Source organism: Coccidioides immitis (genome assembly GCF_000149335.2).
Source record: "Coccidioides immitis RS genomic scaffold supercont3.1, whole genome shotgun sequence".
Lineage (NCBI taxonomy): Eukaryota > Fungi > Ascomycota > Eurotiomycetes > Onygenales > Onygenaceae > Coccidioides > Coccidioides immitis.
Window position 1 is genome coordinate 7,656,510 of NW_004504310.1, and position 15,700 is coordinate 7,672,209.

The following is a 15,700-nucleotide window of genomic DNA, read 5'->3' on the forward strand; positions in this document are numbered from 1 at the left end:
ATCAGTGAGTAACGACGGGGTAATCAGCAAGAGAGAAGCATTTTCTTGTACTTGATTGTTAAATATTGCGAATCATGATTTGATCTAGCCGCCTCTGACAGAACAAAGCTCGTCGCCTTTGACCAAATAATAAAATATAATACCTTCTATCCATGGCCTGATGTCCCAAGCGGCAAATGAATATAGCAGACCTGCCATAAAACAACGGGTTGAAGTAACTAATATGCTGCCTATTTGTCCAGCTTGACCATCACATAGGGTACTTCCACGTCTTCGCCGGATTGATCTTCAGCAGTGATCTCGAAGATAACATTTCTCTGATGGCTAGGAATTGGCTTTTTGCTGATGTGCTCAACCAATTTACTCATCCTGGAGTTGAAAACTGTCAGCAAAACATTCACATTGTCTATCGCGCGGTTACTTACTTCATAGGCAGTCGGTCCTTCACTTTGCTTGGCCCATAAAAGCTGGCGTAGAGAAGGCTTACGCCAGAGCTGACCATGCTGATATCCAAGCCTTTGCCTTCGAATACCTTGAGGAAGTCTTGCAGAGGTATATCATCAACTTCAAAGCGATCCCAGAGTTTGTCAATTGTGACTTCGCCCGTCTTTCCCTGGTATTTCCCCTTCGGACTGGCAATCGGTTCGCTAAATCCAAAGAAGGGTAAAGCTAGGTTGATAAAGCCGTTTTTGTATTGTTCAATATCATCGTTGCCATCAATGACCTTGTAGAGCTCAAGAATAACCAAGCCGGTTACAAGAGCGGTCGTAGTGGCGATAGCTGGGATGATCTTTCCAGCAATGAATTTAGTCTTATGCCTATCCGCTTGTTGTATGTCGTAGTTCTCTGCTCTAAGGTTGCTTGCGGCTGTGATGAAATCGATATGGTGATTTGTGTCGTCATCCTTTTCGAACTCGACAGGCACCAATTTAAAGCCAGATAGAGACTTGGGGCTTGGAAGGGAGCCAATAAGGCGCTGGAGCTCTTCTCGATCGTCGTTCAACCCACCAGCAGGCTGTGCGTTGGGATCGGGTTCATTTTCATCAGCCTGAATCTTGACGCCCGCGACCGGAGTGAATTCGGGAATGATCATATTTTCCACAATATTCCGATAATGGGCTTTATCGACACCGGGGTTCTTGATCCCATAATTGAAGGCGTGAAGGTTTGCGGCAGCAATGATGAATCCAAGATGAGTTGGATTTGAGCCGTCGAACTTCAAGGGAGTGGGAGCACGTTTCGGACCTGACCAGAACGGGGTGCCAGAAGATGTCTTAGAGTCTCGGGGGAAGTTGTACAAGAGTTGTTGGATGGCGTTATTGTACTGTTCTTCAAATTTGTGCCTGGCCCAAGTGATACAGTCATCGAAACTGATGGGCTTTTCTGTGACGAGGAAGTCTCGGATGCTCTCCAGGGTCAGCTTTTCAGTACCGGTCTGCTTCAAGGTATTTTCAATGTAGTTGGGCTTGGTGAGATAGAGGTTCACAGCTTCTGGAGGCCCAACAAAGTATGATTGGAACAGATCCCTAGCCCAAGCAATAGTGTGCTCAATACGATTAGGGAAACTTCTCAACGTGCACATTGGGAATGATTGTTCAGGGGGATCATGGGAGCTGGAATAAGATTCCGTAATGTTTGGAAGAACAACTTGGGTATTTCCTTTTGTACCAAGTGTGCCGCTCTCCAACAGAGGCTTTCGGAAAAAGACGCATCGGCGGTCAACGTAGGTTCTAGCGTCAACGTTATCCAAAGCATTCGTAACTCCATCTAGGCGCTCCCAGAACTTCTCGTCAAAGACATGCTCTGAGTCTGGACCAACGCGTTCGCGCAGTGTAGTTATCTTTCCCTTGAGTTCAGGATTCATGGCTTGAACAGCCGCTGCGGCGCAATCGCTCTTTAGTTTGCCGACATCGCCCGCACGGAACAAAAATTGACGATTGAGGTTGCTTCGCTCGATCTGATCCATGTCTGTCACGGTAATTTGACCTTCAGGGCCAGTGGCGAGACCAACCATAGCCCAATTCTTTAGCATTTCGCAGCCAATAGCACCGGCACCGACCAAAAATTCTTTGATATTAGCAATTTTATCCTGGAATTTTCTCCCAAAAACCGCAATTTGGCCGTCATATCGAGAATTCAAGGGCTTGCAGAGTTCCTCAGACCTCTCAACAGATTTTGGGAGAGACTCCAGAGAATCGAAATACATCCATTGCACGATGGGGTGGAATTTTCCCGAGACGGCTTTCAGAACTTCCTGAGCAGCCAAGCCTCCAAATAATGCCGCCATAGGACTCAAATCACCCCGAGCTTGGTAGCTCAGCTCTTTTATCAGCTTTTCATCAAGTTCAGTCTTCTCTTCGGTATCGCTAGCAAGTTTCTGCGCAATTTCGAAAACCTGGCGGGCGTCGCTGTCATTATGGGGGCGGGGGGCCTCTCCATTGTGATCTTCCGCAAATTTATGCAGTGCCTGGACACCAATATGAAGCTGTGCAGGTCGGTCGAATTTGGCAAAATCAGAGAAGACAAACTCCGGCTTCTTTATTTGCTCGCTTAATGGTTTGAAATCGATGAATTTTGGCATCTTTACTTGCGTATAGAGTCCACCTGATTCGTAGGTGCCGAGTCCACTAACGTCACCGATTGAGAAAGTATAAGGGCCCTTGACCGTCACTTTTCGAGGATCCGCGTTGTTAAGGCCTTCCATGCCTTTGATCTCGGTAAACGTTACATAGTCACCGTCTTCTAGGCCGTGTCTTGTCTCGTCGAGGGCCGATACAAGACCCTCTTCGTCAATACCAGCGACAATTCCACTTAAAGGCTCCTCGCCAGTAGTGTCCCCCACGGCAAAGCTCTTTCCAAAATCCGTGAAAATATAGCCAAATAATCCGAAAGTGTCAGTGATGAGGACATAGATTCCGTTTTGATGACAGTATTCGGCGATGACTTCCTGATCTTTCAACGAGGTATTGGTCAAGACCACTATCTGATATTTCTTTAGCTGAGAGAGATCAGCAGTTAGGCTGTCGGCTTCGTGAACGACAACAGGAGTATAGGCGTTGAGTTCAGCAACACGTGGCGCGGTCACGTCTGCACGACATTTCCCTACATCCTCTGGACGTAAAAAGAACTGTGAAGACAGGTCGGCGATCTTTACGGGTGCCGGGTCGTAGAGAGACAATGACTTTACTCCGGCGAGCGCGATATTCTTGGCTAAGGACACAGCAGGTTAGCTTGCAGCGGCGGTATTGCACTCAGATAATCCATACCTATTTCAACTCCTAATCCCTTAAGTCCTACTATGAGAACATTCGACGAGCCCATCCGCTTCATCGCCTCATGGCCGAGAACGTAGCTAACAACCGGTCAGGGGACAATGATATCTAGGGGTGCGCTTCAAAAGGTACTACACTTACAGCTGTCGACTATAGAGCGATTCATCGATTTCGCCCTGCTTAATCTTCTCCACAGCCATTTCGGTATCGATATCCATGTTGGTAGTCTATCCAAGGGAGTTAGAGGTTTGTATAACGTGGGCTCAAGCGTTGGAAATGTTGAAATAGCCAAGGACAATGTGAAGACGCGGATTGCTTTTATAATGCCGTCGCAGTGAAAATCAGGTCACAGTCTAGCTATCAGAAGATGATATGACTGACTAATGCCCAAAGTGAAGGAAGAGGGGGTTCAGGTAGTTAACACAGAGAGGCGGCTTACGGTCATGATCTTCTTTTCAGGTCGATGTGCTTCGCCGTTGGAAGCTTTCCTTTTCCCAAGCTTCCCAGGTTCTGGGCTATCAACGTGCGGGGAAATTGTGAAAGGTAGAACGGTCGAAAGCCTTGCAAAAAGCAAGACCTTCCGGAGTATGGAGTATGATGTCTTGCGTTCGAAGCGGGATGGTGGGGAAGCTGCTTATGTACGGGCAGGGTTCAAGGCCCAAGAGGGCTGAGCAGGAAATAGATACAGGAGAAAGGTGAAGCGCAAGAAAAGCAGAGAAAATTCAAAGCCAAAGTTGTGATCTGAATGGACAGATGTTGCCAGAACCGCAGAGAACACAAAGCAGAGGGGGATTGATCCAGAGGGTGTTTTGGCGATCGCCAGCTTCCGACGAGAAGCTGAGACCGTCATCATCGCCTGCTCCGAGCTACATTACAGTGTTATTTCAATAATTACGGGATCTTGACCAATGAAAGTGCCCCACAGTCGTCTGTAACTTTCGGTTTGGCGTTCAAACTGCCCCAAAGCGCGGATTCGAGAATCAACCCAACCATCATCCCCTTCAGCTCGTCGTCTTTTGATGCCCTTCTGCCTGCTGGGAGCCTGCATCGCCCGCAGCCTGAGGCATCCGAGAAGAGCTGCCTTGTTCTCAGCCCGACTTTTGATTTGCACATTAGCTACCCACGAAGCCCAGAAGTTAATCGTTGCACGTTGTTTATGTAGTCTACAGCTGCTTGGGCCGGCCCAGGTGAATTGTCCGCTGGCTGGACGGAGGGGTGGACATGAATGCTCCTCAGGCCATCTCTTGCAGGGGGTAATCAGTCTCAAGCGGTGATTCTCTCCTGAATGTGCCGGTTCGAGCTGCTTGGCTGTGGTCTTTTGTTTCTGCGTCGCCTCCGATCCAAGTGGAGCCGGGACTCAGCCGACGGCTTGCATTCTGCCGACCAACCTCAACAGAGCCAACTTCAGGCCACGCGACTGTGCACTCCGGCACAATGCTCCACGAGATCCTCCTCTCCCTGTCCGGCCAGCCGTCCCCTCTCTTCGACCAGTCAACCACAGAGGGCGACTCTGCCACGGCGGGTTTCCCGTTGCTCACTCCACCAGAGAAGGCGCTCCTCTCCTCAATAGCCCATCTGAGTCGGCTCCATAAACTCCTCCGGAGCCATACATCTCAAATTTCTTCCTCTCATCCGTCGACTGTTTGCCGAGCAGTCTCGACCTCCATTGCCACGGAGCATCTTGGAAACTTTCAGAGGAAAATCCTCGACGTAGAAAAGGCAATCTTGACCTGCGACCCTGGCTACGTTGGTGGTTATGGGATTGTCCCGTTATCTACCATTGTGGGTGATTTTGCCCCTTGGGTGCGAAGAATGGAGTGGCTCTGGGATGTCGCTAGGTTCATGCTTCCAGAGTCGCTTCGTGGCGAGGAGCACGCTCCCAGAATTACTCCCAGCACCGGGGCCGAGCTGATTGACCGACTCACAAAAGATTCCCAGACGGGTTATGTGGACCTGGAAGAAATGGCACTTGCGCTAATAAAAACTGCAGAGACTGCTTGGATGCGCCAGCTGTCCATGTGGATATTGTATGGGCAACTGCCGGCCTTTGGGCGTGATGATTTTTTTATTCAAGAGGTCCCCAGAAGCCTGGATGGGACAAAGGCACAAAATGTTGAGTATATCGTCCGACCAAGCCTGCTACCAAAATTTCTTTCTGAGGCTACGGCTGCTTCAATTCTATTTATCGGAAAGTCTTTAAACCATATTCGCGCTCGGGGAGACTTTTCAGCTGGCGCAGAGTCGAAGGCTTCCGCTTCCCATATGACGTTGCATGGGGATTATATTCGTCGTCTCTCAGCCCTTTCATCACCCTTGTCCCCTGTTACAATGAACAACACTATATCCGATATTCGACTATCACTATCACAGACCGTTCTATCAAGGTTATTACCGCTGCCCAAATTAGTTGAAATTCTCTCCGTGCTTCATGGCTTCCTCCTCCTAGGACGCGGAGAGTTTGCAATGGCCCTAGTTTCGTTTGCAGACGGACAAATTCTCTTGAAACATAGAAGAATGGCTCCCGTGAAACCGGCACATACGGGATTGCAATCCCTCGATTTCCTAGGAATTAAAGATGGAGAAGTTTCAACAGTTCTATCCCAGGCTTGGGCTGAGCTTTATTCACTCCAAAATGAAGAAGACCCGATTGATGACGAGTTAGACCTTGCTCGGGATCTCCTGCGTTTGGTAGTAAAACGAAAAGCTGAAGACCAGGTTAGCTTTGAAAAGGAGAGTGTCACTGGCAGTAGTTCAGTAGCTGAAATATCTGACGTTGCTTTTGACGACCTCTTGTTTGGGGCTTCAACCGTTCTGTCACTCGATGTACAATCACCTTTGGATTTATTCCTCGCCCAATCAGACATGTCAATCTACTCCCGAATCCATGCATATCTTCTCGGTATTCGACGCGCTCAGATACGTCTTAGCGGTCTCTGGAAATGTACATCTATTCGAAGAATCCATCCAGCTCCTTGGGGACCGCCATTGAGTAACAAACCTGAGGGCCAAGAGCGGCTTCGCGTGGGACGCGAAAGGGAACGTCGCCGCTGTACCCTCATGCGATCGATCTGGGCAAGCTGCAGCGCTGCCTTGTTCGTTGTCTCGGAGCTCGGAAGCTACCTCCAAGGCGAAGTTATCAGTGGCTCTTGGCGCCACTTTAAGCAATGGCTTGATGGGACGAAACCGTCGTGGACTCCAGGAAATTCTCGCCCAGGGACAGCGAAATCAAAGCATCTCGATGACAGCGGAGACTCCTCGTATCCCCAACACGACCCGGAAACCATCACTATCGCACACCGCACGTATTTGGCTTACATTTCCCAATCCCTTTTTCTCACAGATGTCCCTTTTACACAAACTCTCCGTTCTTTTCTAGCTCACATCGATGACTTCATCTCCCTAATCACCCAGCTCCAAACTATACAACAAAATCTCGATCTGGAAAACGATGAGGGTGTGTTCGACTCCTTGGCAAGCTACAGCGAGGACGAACAGGGAGTATGGTACAAGCTGTGCCAAGCAAGGGCCGACCTTGACGCTGGAATCATGGAGCTTATTTCGCGACTACGAGATATTGATGATGGCCGATTTGCCGAAGGCATACGGATGTTTGATTTTAGAAACAACGACACTCAGAGCCATACTACTGGCAGCGACTCCTTCGCCGAACGCACAAATACGTACGTTCCCTGGAGGGCGGCTGGAGTAGATCGTTTGTTGATGAAGCTGGACTTTGGCACATCGAGGACTGCTCCGGGCTCGTTTGGATTCAAAGACGAATTCATTGATTAGAAAAGAGAGTCTGGGTTGATTTGAGTGGATAGTTGTCTCCCTTTCCTTTCCTTGAGCTCAGATACAAATGTTCGTGGGAACCCTTGTGACAATCGACGAAATCATCCCACCTGTCCCTGTAAGATAGTATGCTTAGATGTTAAGAGTTGCTTTACAGGCACCATGTGTACGGGGAAACATTAACGCCATAGGAGCACTCTTACAATAAAGGCCTAGACACTACATAAAAGCATCCAAATGTTCATCTATCATGAATGGAGAAAAAAAGAAAGGAAAGGAAAAGAAATTCTCTGTTTTCTATAAAGGTAACTCTTGCCTTCTAGCATGGATGCACACATCAAAGGCCATCAACGGAGTAGACAATATGAATATGGAAGGTCAACATGGGAACAGAATATCACGCTACAACATGAGGGGGTATTATATCCAAAGCAACCCAAGAGATAACAAAAAAAGGGATCTTCTCCAAACCTCCTCAAATAATGTAGACAAACTTCCCATCTCCCGTCTTTTCCACTCCGGCCTCCAAAGCAGCCGAGGACGTGTTGGAAGCCATCAGCCCTTCCGTCTCTCCAGTCGCAGAAATCTCTTCTTCTCCATCCCGGTTTATCGTCCTTTTCGCCGATCTCGCGTTCTCCCTCTGCAGCAGAACCCGCAGAGCAAACGCCAATATAGCCACAAAAACCATGAACATAGAGCACAGCGCCATTCCTCTTATGTACCACGGACTATCGCGTGCAGGATATAATCTTGTTCCCACCAACGGTCCACATTGGCCGATAACGTTCAGAATTGCCATTCCGGTTCCCTTACCTTCTTTGGCGCGCTGATTGTCCATGGTCCAAGTGATTATGAGAGTGATGGCGGAGAAGAAACCCGCTGCGGCTGGGTAGATGCACACGTATCGAATGAGAATGTGGATGGATTCGGGGAGATATGAGTGGAAGACCCCCGTTAGAGCAATGATAAGATATGCCAACGAGGAGAGCAGCGCATGGAGGATTATGTAGGGGCTCCGGCTACGATTGCGGTCGGATGCGGAGGCGGTTACAAGGACAACTATGAATGCGAATAGGTACGGTGGAGCGGAAAGAGCCTGGGAAGTCAATCTGGAGTATCCCATACTAGAGCGAGCATGTTAGTTTAACATTGAATTCCGGAGTCGGAATATACTAACTCGTTTAATATGGTCGGTAGGAATACCGGTAGGGAACTAAAGGCGACATTGCAGCTGAAAAACATAAACTATTCACTAAATCAGTGCTCCATACGGACCAAATAGGCTGAAGAAGGAACTGACGGCAGTAAGATACGCTTTCGGATCGCATAACGTGCGAGCCACTTCACGCCAATCGAATTTACGAGCACGAATATCATGATTTCGGCTCTTACCTTGCTCTTCGCGGAGACGCCATTTTGCAATCTTCCTTTCGCGCGGTGTTAGATACTTAGCTTTGTTGGGCCGATCTGGAATATACGCCCAGACAACGGACGCCACCACCACGCTTGGAAAGCCCTCATAGAGAAATAACGCTCGCCATGGAGCAAGAGGGCCATCTTTGTTTAACCAGACGATGAACCAGGCGAGACTACCAGCAAAAGAGGTAGCCAGGGGGGCAGCACAGAGAAACATTCCCGTACGGAACGCCAATTCCTCCCGTTTATAGAAGAAGGACAAATAGAAAGGCAGACCGGGGCCGAATCCTGCTTCGAAAATACCCAGCAGGGCTCGAAGCAGCACCAGAGCCCAAAAGGATGTGACAAGGGACTGAAACGATGCAATCAAGCCCCATCCCAGAACACACAGAGGTATGTAGATATGTGCCGGAACGAGTTTATACATTAAGGTCATCCATTCAAACAAAATGTATGTTATGTAGAATGCCGTGAGGACCCATTCGTATTGCGAGGACGAAAGTTTCAAGTCCTCCATCAGCCCAGCAATTTTGGCATTTCCAATATCTGTTTTCAGTTAAAAAACGAAATGGTCGCTTAGCCTTGAACGTGATACACCCGGCGCAGACGGGATCCAAGTACTCACTGGAGCGATCCAAAAAGGAGAGCATGTAGAGAAATGCCATGAGCAAAGTCAACCGCCTATCAAATTTTCTCACTACACGCCTCTCTTCCTCGGCCGTGTAAGATCTGGAGTACGGGGCTATCAGATCATCTTCTTCATCCCGTTCATCGCGGAAGCGTTGTTCACAGCGCTCCGAAATCCCAGAGGTCGCTGATCCAGCAGATCCCGACGAGGGGGTATCCCCTTCCCTTTCCTCACGGATATTGGTCTGAAGCTTCTTAAGGTCCTGCCCTCGACCGATGGCATTTCTAACTGTATCTCCATCTCTGGATCCATTCTCACTGGATGCGGGTGTTAGTCGACCGGTAGACGAGGGGGTGTCTTCGGCGCGTGCGGGGAGACGAGATGAACCATCGTCGGAATGAAGGACGGAGTGAGGATCAGATTGCTTCATTGTCAGCACATGATGCTCGAGTATAGTCGCTCCAGAACCGGTTTCGAGAAGGGAGGAGAGGGCGTGCGTGATTTATTAATTTATGTAGGCCTCGTGTGCGCGCTGGAAAATCTGGGGACGGCGTTCAGCTGATCCGCGGCCGGTCTTGAAGTGATCATGGGGCTTCGGCTTCCCCACACGGTGCCCGTCACATTCTCCCGGTCTGCCGGCCATCCAGCACATACTTTTTGAACCACAGCCACACACCGTGAGTCGCGACGGTTCTCGAAATCCGTCTTGGCCCGCTCTCGTTGAATTTGCCGGTTATGCCGGATGTTTGCGGACCTATCAATCCGCGGGCAGGAGAGGACAAGCATCGCTGAATAACTCAAATAGCATTCTTCTCAAGAATCTCGCTTCCTAAGCTACATATTGTGTGTAAGTTACTCTACATACACTCTTGATCCACAAGTAAAGCTTTGCACACTGGCGCACCCTGAGAATAAATTGACATGAAGACTCCTCACCGGAAGGTACATTATTAACCAGGTGCCGTCGGTTGACTTTTCCAAACCTTTGCTACGCTATCCTTACCCGCCTCTGCGCCAGAACTGATCGAAATCAATATTGGTAACCCGAGACTAACTCCCTACGACTGGAAAACCACCTATCCGCGTCGGGAATACCGCGCCCTAGCCCTATCAGCAGGCGAGGCATTCCTTTCTCTGGGTCGGTAGCAGTCAGCGCGCCCGAAGTTGGGACGGGTATCACGCAGTTGTCGTTCACGATAACGGTACTGATCCGAGCTCATCTCGAATGGTCGAGCCCTTCCTCCAGTTGCTGCGAGCGTCTTCTTGTATCCGAGCCAGTATGCTGACTTAATGTGAGGCACCAGCTCATGGCGTTGGAGGCCATTCTCCCTGAAATATGCAAGAATATTTTCTGCCGTGTCTCTTAGAAATTTTGCGGCAAGGTACTTAGCACCCCTTTCCTTTTCGTCGACTGCGTGGAATTCCTTCTTTGCCCGCTCAAGTGTGTCGAGCATTTTGGAGATGGCACTGTCGCTGTCCCACAATGTCGGGGATGACTCTTTCTTTTCAGCGGGACTTTCAAGCTTTCTCTTCCGTTTCTTATCTGCCGGCATTTCCGTCATTCCTTCAACGTCTTCGTGTTTTACCTTTTTATCGAAATTCCCGTCGCTCCAATCCGTGGCTTGAGCTAATGTCAGCCTCATCCGTATGTGTATGTCCCAATAAGCGATGGCTACATACCACGCTGGAGCATGGACCTGACCGCAATATTCTTTTCAAGAATTGCTTCCACATCTCCAGCCCTTCCATCCGTTTTCACTCCGAGAATTTCATCAAGGAAAAGCTCGATTGCCCCCAAGTTGTGCAGGTTGTTGCCGTTGGTGGTGAGAATCAACAGTGCCTTGTCATACAAAGTGACTTTTCCATCTTCAAATGCCTGAGAACGCATCTTGATCATGGAAATATAGTTTCCAAATACGTCCCTGAACAATCCAAGATTGTCGGGTGATTTGACAAGCTCAGCTACATCAGGTCTCATTGAATCAACAACTGTGTACTTGCACACAATGCTGGACAGCTCCTTTTGGAGGCTAGAGTACTGTCCTGGAGTCATTCCGGATCCCTCTAGAACCAGACTGTGTTACTATGGAATTCAGGGTTTGATTAGCTTGTATAAAACTGCTGCGTGGTCAAAGTATGGGGTTCCTTACACAGTATATTCCTCTAATGTGCCTTTCCAAGGAAGTGCACTGGAATACAATTCTGTTGTGCAAGATGTGAAGAGTGAGTGTGGAGAGTTCAGAAAACAAGTGAAGGGAAGATCCATGAAGTACGCGTTGTTGTTATGTGTTTGTGTGTTGTTTGGGGTTCTTCAGATTGATACTGAGTTGGCTCACTTGTCTATAATACCAGCAAAAACACTTGCTTAGGGCTACAATACAATTAACTGGTTCATACCTTTTATATGCAGCACAAAAGGTTTGTTTCAATACTCTTCCCTGCTCAGGAGTGAGCACCCCACACCATGATATGCTCCCATGTTCCTGTTGTAGAGGGCTTTGGCCGGATATCTCCAGGACTACACATATCTCCCCTTAAGGTGAACACACTTTTCCCGTCCATGACAGCCTTGGTGATCCCTCCATTATCAGAGCCCAGACCCTGATCCTCAAGCTTCATTTCTTGGGAAACCCATTGCTTTGAATCACAGAATATTACAATACATCGTTGTTGTGTTCATTACCCATACATACATTCATTATATATCTGCAGATATAGTACTTTTGGCCTTGAATAGAGACTATGATACATCAGGGCCTTTAGAGAAAATGAGAGCCCAAACAGGATCCACTCTTGCTTCAGAAACAAAGAGTTAAAAGGAACCCACAACACTGCTGATTCCTGATCACGTCGCAATAATGGCAATAACATCGTACATTTAGCAAGAAGCCTTCAAAACCTATCATTTGACTCATCAAGGGGGCAGATATACCACCCTCAATTCCTCTCCTTGTACAGTCGTTCCACCTCATTTACAATGCCATCAACTGTATCTGCACCCTTCTTTTGACAGTTCTTCCACTGGCCACCGTCAAGGATGCACCATTCTTTCTCGTCCACTCGGACCGTGCAACTCTTTGTCGCGCCAACCTGCTGACTTCGGCGGAAGCTCTCTCTCAGCAAAGCAAGCCCGCTAAGCTCGCCGTTGGAAGAACTAGGGTCATCACTCTGGCTGCTTGCACATTTGTTAAGAGCCTTGAAGTCAATTCCATGCTCCAAAGCACAGTCTTCGACAATATTCCGGTCGGGAATATTTTTGTAGTCGCGTAGCAAACAGTTGGCGAAGCCAAGAGAGCGGATGGTGGGAACCTTGCATTTGTCGCCAGGTTTGGATTGTTCAGGGTCGCAGGGGAACGGTAAGTTTGCAGCGCATAGCATCAACATGTTCCCAACACATTCGCTGGGGCCATGCTTGCAGGATACATCGGATGAGGATTCGGATACGCTTAAAACGAAGAAGAAAAAATAAAAATTAAAAATTAGCACCATGTCCTGTTCCGCAAAAAGACAGGAAGTAATTGGTGTTAGGAAAATAGAACGTACTTTCCGATAAATGAGAGTTTGAAGTCCACTTTATCATGAACTTTCACCATCGCCGGCACAATAAGGTCCAGAAAGCAGTTCTTTGCATCGGGGCATTTGCTCATGATATGAGCCTCAAGGGGCACCTTTTTGGATGATGGATTCGGGTCTTGGCCGGCATTGTCTCCGACGTTCGAAATAGGAGATTGGGTTCTGTCCTTCATGATGGCGCTGGGTCTTGTAAGAAGATGAGACTGATGAGAGAAACAATAGATGGCGAGACAGAGACACGTTGCGAGAATGGTGTTTCGAAGGAAACGCGATACTCTCCAGGGCTCACGACGTTGCATTGCCGCTGTGGGGCGGCTGCAAGATGGTTGACTCTTCTCCATGGTTAGAGTCGGAACGTAGGGGTTCCCCTGGGGATATTTTCAGGTACGGTTCTAAAACCACGCCGCATAGGGGGTTTGAATCCGATTTCGAAAGATTTAGAGATTCTGGACGGATATCTGTTAGTTATATGACTTTGACACACCTCCTCGTCGGGCGGCGGCAGCTGCATTAATGACGTCCCCATGAGGCACATTAAGCTGCCGATGACATAAGCAGACACTCGACCAAAAAACGCATCCCCGAGGCTATCTCAGAACATCTCGCGCCACCAAAAATCTGCAACGAGACTGTGACAAGTTCCGTCACCCGGACATTGAAGTTGAGTGCTTCGAGTCACCCACTACCATCATACCTCGCTGGGCGAGGAGTCGTCCGTGATATTGGATCCAGTTTCTCCATAGTGGCTATCTCCCTACTCAGTTTTGCCCAGACTTGGGCTGCCGGAATTGGTCCGGCCTTCAAGTCATATTGTGGTCCGTAGCGTCCTTGGGTGCTTTGGAAGAATACATAATAAGCCAAACGGGTTATTGTCCCAGCGGTGGCGATCCTACTTGCAAGAAAAGAATTTGACTGCTCAGTGAAATGCATTAAAATTTAGCAAAACTTGCTACGGAGTACACGGCTAATTTGGCAGTGATTAACTAAAAGACATGCTATTTACTGGCATATTTTCAACATTTGTTATCAGCCTAGCTTTAAAATATGCTGCATTCGCTCCAACTGTGTAACAGCACTTAATCCTTTGGATTCCTGATTTGCGCAATCGCAGCTGCGCCCGCCATCGTGCAAATGAAGAATTGCAAAATGGGAGCATGTTACTGTGGGAACCTTTTTCTTCAAACTGGTATGTTTTCTGAAATTCTGCCATGAGCCTTAACTAGATTAGTTACTAAATATAATCCAGGGGACTACGATTCCGAAATTCACAGGGCCATTCGACAAGCAGGTAGGCCAAAACTGATGTCCCATTAACTATAAGATTAGCTATTTCACTGCGATGGCGGTCCAAATGGTGATATCATCTTTACTGAGACTTGCAAGCGAGAATGCAGAGTGGGAGTCATGAACCAGAATGACTAGCGCACCTAATTTCCCATAGCAAGAACAAGGGTTGGACATGCATGACCCATCAGATTGAGTGCATAAGGGAAAAGGTAGCTTAATGGCATCCTGACTATTCCAAGTATGTCTAACGATCTATGTCCATGCTATAGCAGGAGATTATACGCTGTCATCGTCCCAGCTTGTCTAATGACTTTCAGCTCTCTCTCAGAAGTTAATCAATGAGGAGGGCACACATCCCCTGGTATCTAAAATATTTCAAGATTTTGAGATGAAGGTCAAATAAGACAATTTCTCTAGACGAACTTTCAGGGTTGAGCATTTTTGGCCAAGCAGCAACTAGTTATTGGGCCCTTTCCGTGCATCTGCTGATTTTATAGGTCGATAGACTCAAAAAAGAAAAGGCATTCCAAGATTGTTGACTCCTCTTCTGGGTGCCTTTAAATATGTGGACGGGGAAAGATCCATAGTTATGTTAATTCAATTCGGTCTACCACCCAATTCTCGAGGATTCGTGTCCAATTTCCGCCAAAGTACAAAAGGATTTGAGCATGCAGACCAACGTAGAAAAGCTCACAGCCGTTGGATATGATCTGTTTTCAACCCATGTTCCAATTTTGAGGATACCCCATACCCTAATATCCTTTACAAGGGATCACGACAACAAGGCTGCAGCAACACTCGCTTTCCAGCATTGCGGTGTGAAACCAGGGGCCGCCTCCCATTATTCCCAAGGCTCATTCGATTTTTTTCTACGGAGCCAAGTTCGGAGAAGCATCCGACGGGATTGTGAGTATTGTTTTGGGCCCTCTGAAGGTCAATGTTTCGACACAGGAAGATTCCAAGAAGGGAAAATTGCTACGATGGAATATGCGTGTTAGAATGCTTCGATACCGACTACGCAAGCGTTAGGGCAATAACGCTTGTGCTGCTGGACCATATATGATGCCTCGATTTTTCGAGAGAAATCTTCTAGCCAAATACCAAACCCTTTGATGCTTCAAGGAACCGTCTACACTGAACCTGAATATTGGATGCTGACCGCGTTTCACGGGGCCTCTTAAGGTAATTGATTATGAAAACCTCAATGTTCAAAGTCTTATTGACTACAGATTTTGCTACATTTGGTGCAGGTGCATATTACATTTGCTCTCTACCCAGAGAGCCAGAACGATTGTTTTGATGGCTGTGGCATAATATATAGATACCTCACCAGGAGATCTCGATATCTTATGCGAACGCGACCATGATCTTGTGGAGCATGGCGTTACCCCGGATTCATACCGTCTCTCCGAAGTTCCGAATGTATGGCTCCGTCACTTGAGAACGGTAACCCCCGGGTTTCCATTGCGGCTACCTATGATGATATCCGTTGGCGTTTTATATACCCACTAAAGCCCCGGGGCTTGGGAACTATTTCTTTTGTGAAAGACAAACAGGCAGAAGAAGGGAATTTTGTTTCACATCGAACCCTCCAAGAGTTGATGGATGTCTACTGTGCTCTATTATATGTGCATCTTCATGGCCATGTGACCCTAATTTTCAATTTTCAATAACTCTAGAGTGCTGCATTGATCATGCTGTCGACCGAACATCTGAGTTAGGAGGACGTACG

General features: G+C 47.9%; 5 protein-coding genes across 5 annotated transcripts; 1 reads left to right on the forward strand and 4 right to left on the reverse strand.

Moving 5' to 3' along the window:
- Window positions 1-230: 230 nt before the first annotated feature.
- On the reverse strand, window positions 231-4,069 carry CIMG_10518 (ubiquitin-activating enzyme E1; the record flags this gene model as incomplete). The annotated part of the gene is made up of 5 exons (XM_001246520.2): window positions 3,712-4,069; window positions 3,414-3,499; window positions 3,267-3,352; window positions 426-3,210; window positions 231-369 (listed from the first exon to the last, which is right to left on the reverse strand). Exons 1-5 carry the CDS (start codon window positions 3,715-3,717, stop codon window positions 231-233), a joined length of 3,102 nt encoding a protein of 1,033 aa, XP_001246521.1. The 5' UTR covers window positions 3,718-4,069.
- Window positions 4,070-4,246: 177 nt separating this feature from the next.
- Window positions 4,247-7,300, forward strand: CIMG_00291 (Spc97/Spc98 family protein). The gene has a single exon (XM_001246519.2). The coding sequence runs from the start codon at window positions 4,707-4,709 to the stop codon at window positions 7,062-7,064; it is 2,358 nt and encodes a 785-aa protein (XP_001246520.1). The 5' UTR covers window positions 4,247-4,706; the 3' UTR covers window positions 7,065-7,300.
- Window positions 7,301-7,333: 33 nt separating this feature from the next.
- On the reverse strand, window positions 7,334-9,620 carry CIMG_00290 (MFS transporter). The gene is made up of 4 exons (XM_001246518.2): window positions 9,106-9,620; window positions 8,365-9,026; window positions 8,242-8,309; window positions 7,334-8,188 (listed from the first exon to the last, which is right to left on the reverse strand). Exons 1-4 carry the CDS (start codon window positions 9,536-9,538, stop codon window positions 7,540-7,542), a joined length of 1,812 nt encoding a protein of 603 aa, XP_001246519.1. The 5' UTR covers window positions 9,539-9,620; the 3' UTR covers window positions 7,334-7,539.
- Window positions 9,621-10,184: 564 nt separating this feature from the next.
- On the reverse strand, window positions 10,185-11,161 carry CIMG_00288 (uncharacterized protein; the record flags this gene model as incomplete). The annotated part of the gene is made up of 2 exons (XM_001246516.2): window positions 10,185-10,735; window positions 10,789-11,161. 2 exons carry the CDS (start codon window positions 11,159-11,161, stop codon window positions 10,185-10,187), a joined length of 924 nt encoding a protein of 307 aa, XP_001246517.2.
- A 617-nt stretch (window positions 11,162-11,778) lies between these two features.
- CIMG_00287 (uncharacterized protein) lies at window positions 11,779-13,161 on the reverse strand. The gene is made up of 2 exons (XM_001246515.2): window positions 12,652-13,161; window positions 11,779-12,553 (listed from the first exon to the last, which is right to left on the reverse strand). The coding sequence occupies exons 1-2, from the start codon at window positions 13,020-13,022 to the stop codon at window positions 12,046-12,048; spliced, it is 879 nt and encodes a 292-aa protein (XP_001246516.2). The 5' UTR covers window positions 13,023-13,161; the 3' UTR covers window positions 11,779-12,045.
- Between the last annotated feature and the right edge of the window lie 2,539 nt (window positions 13,162-15,700).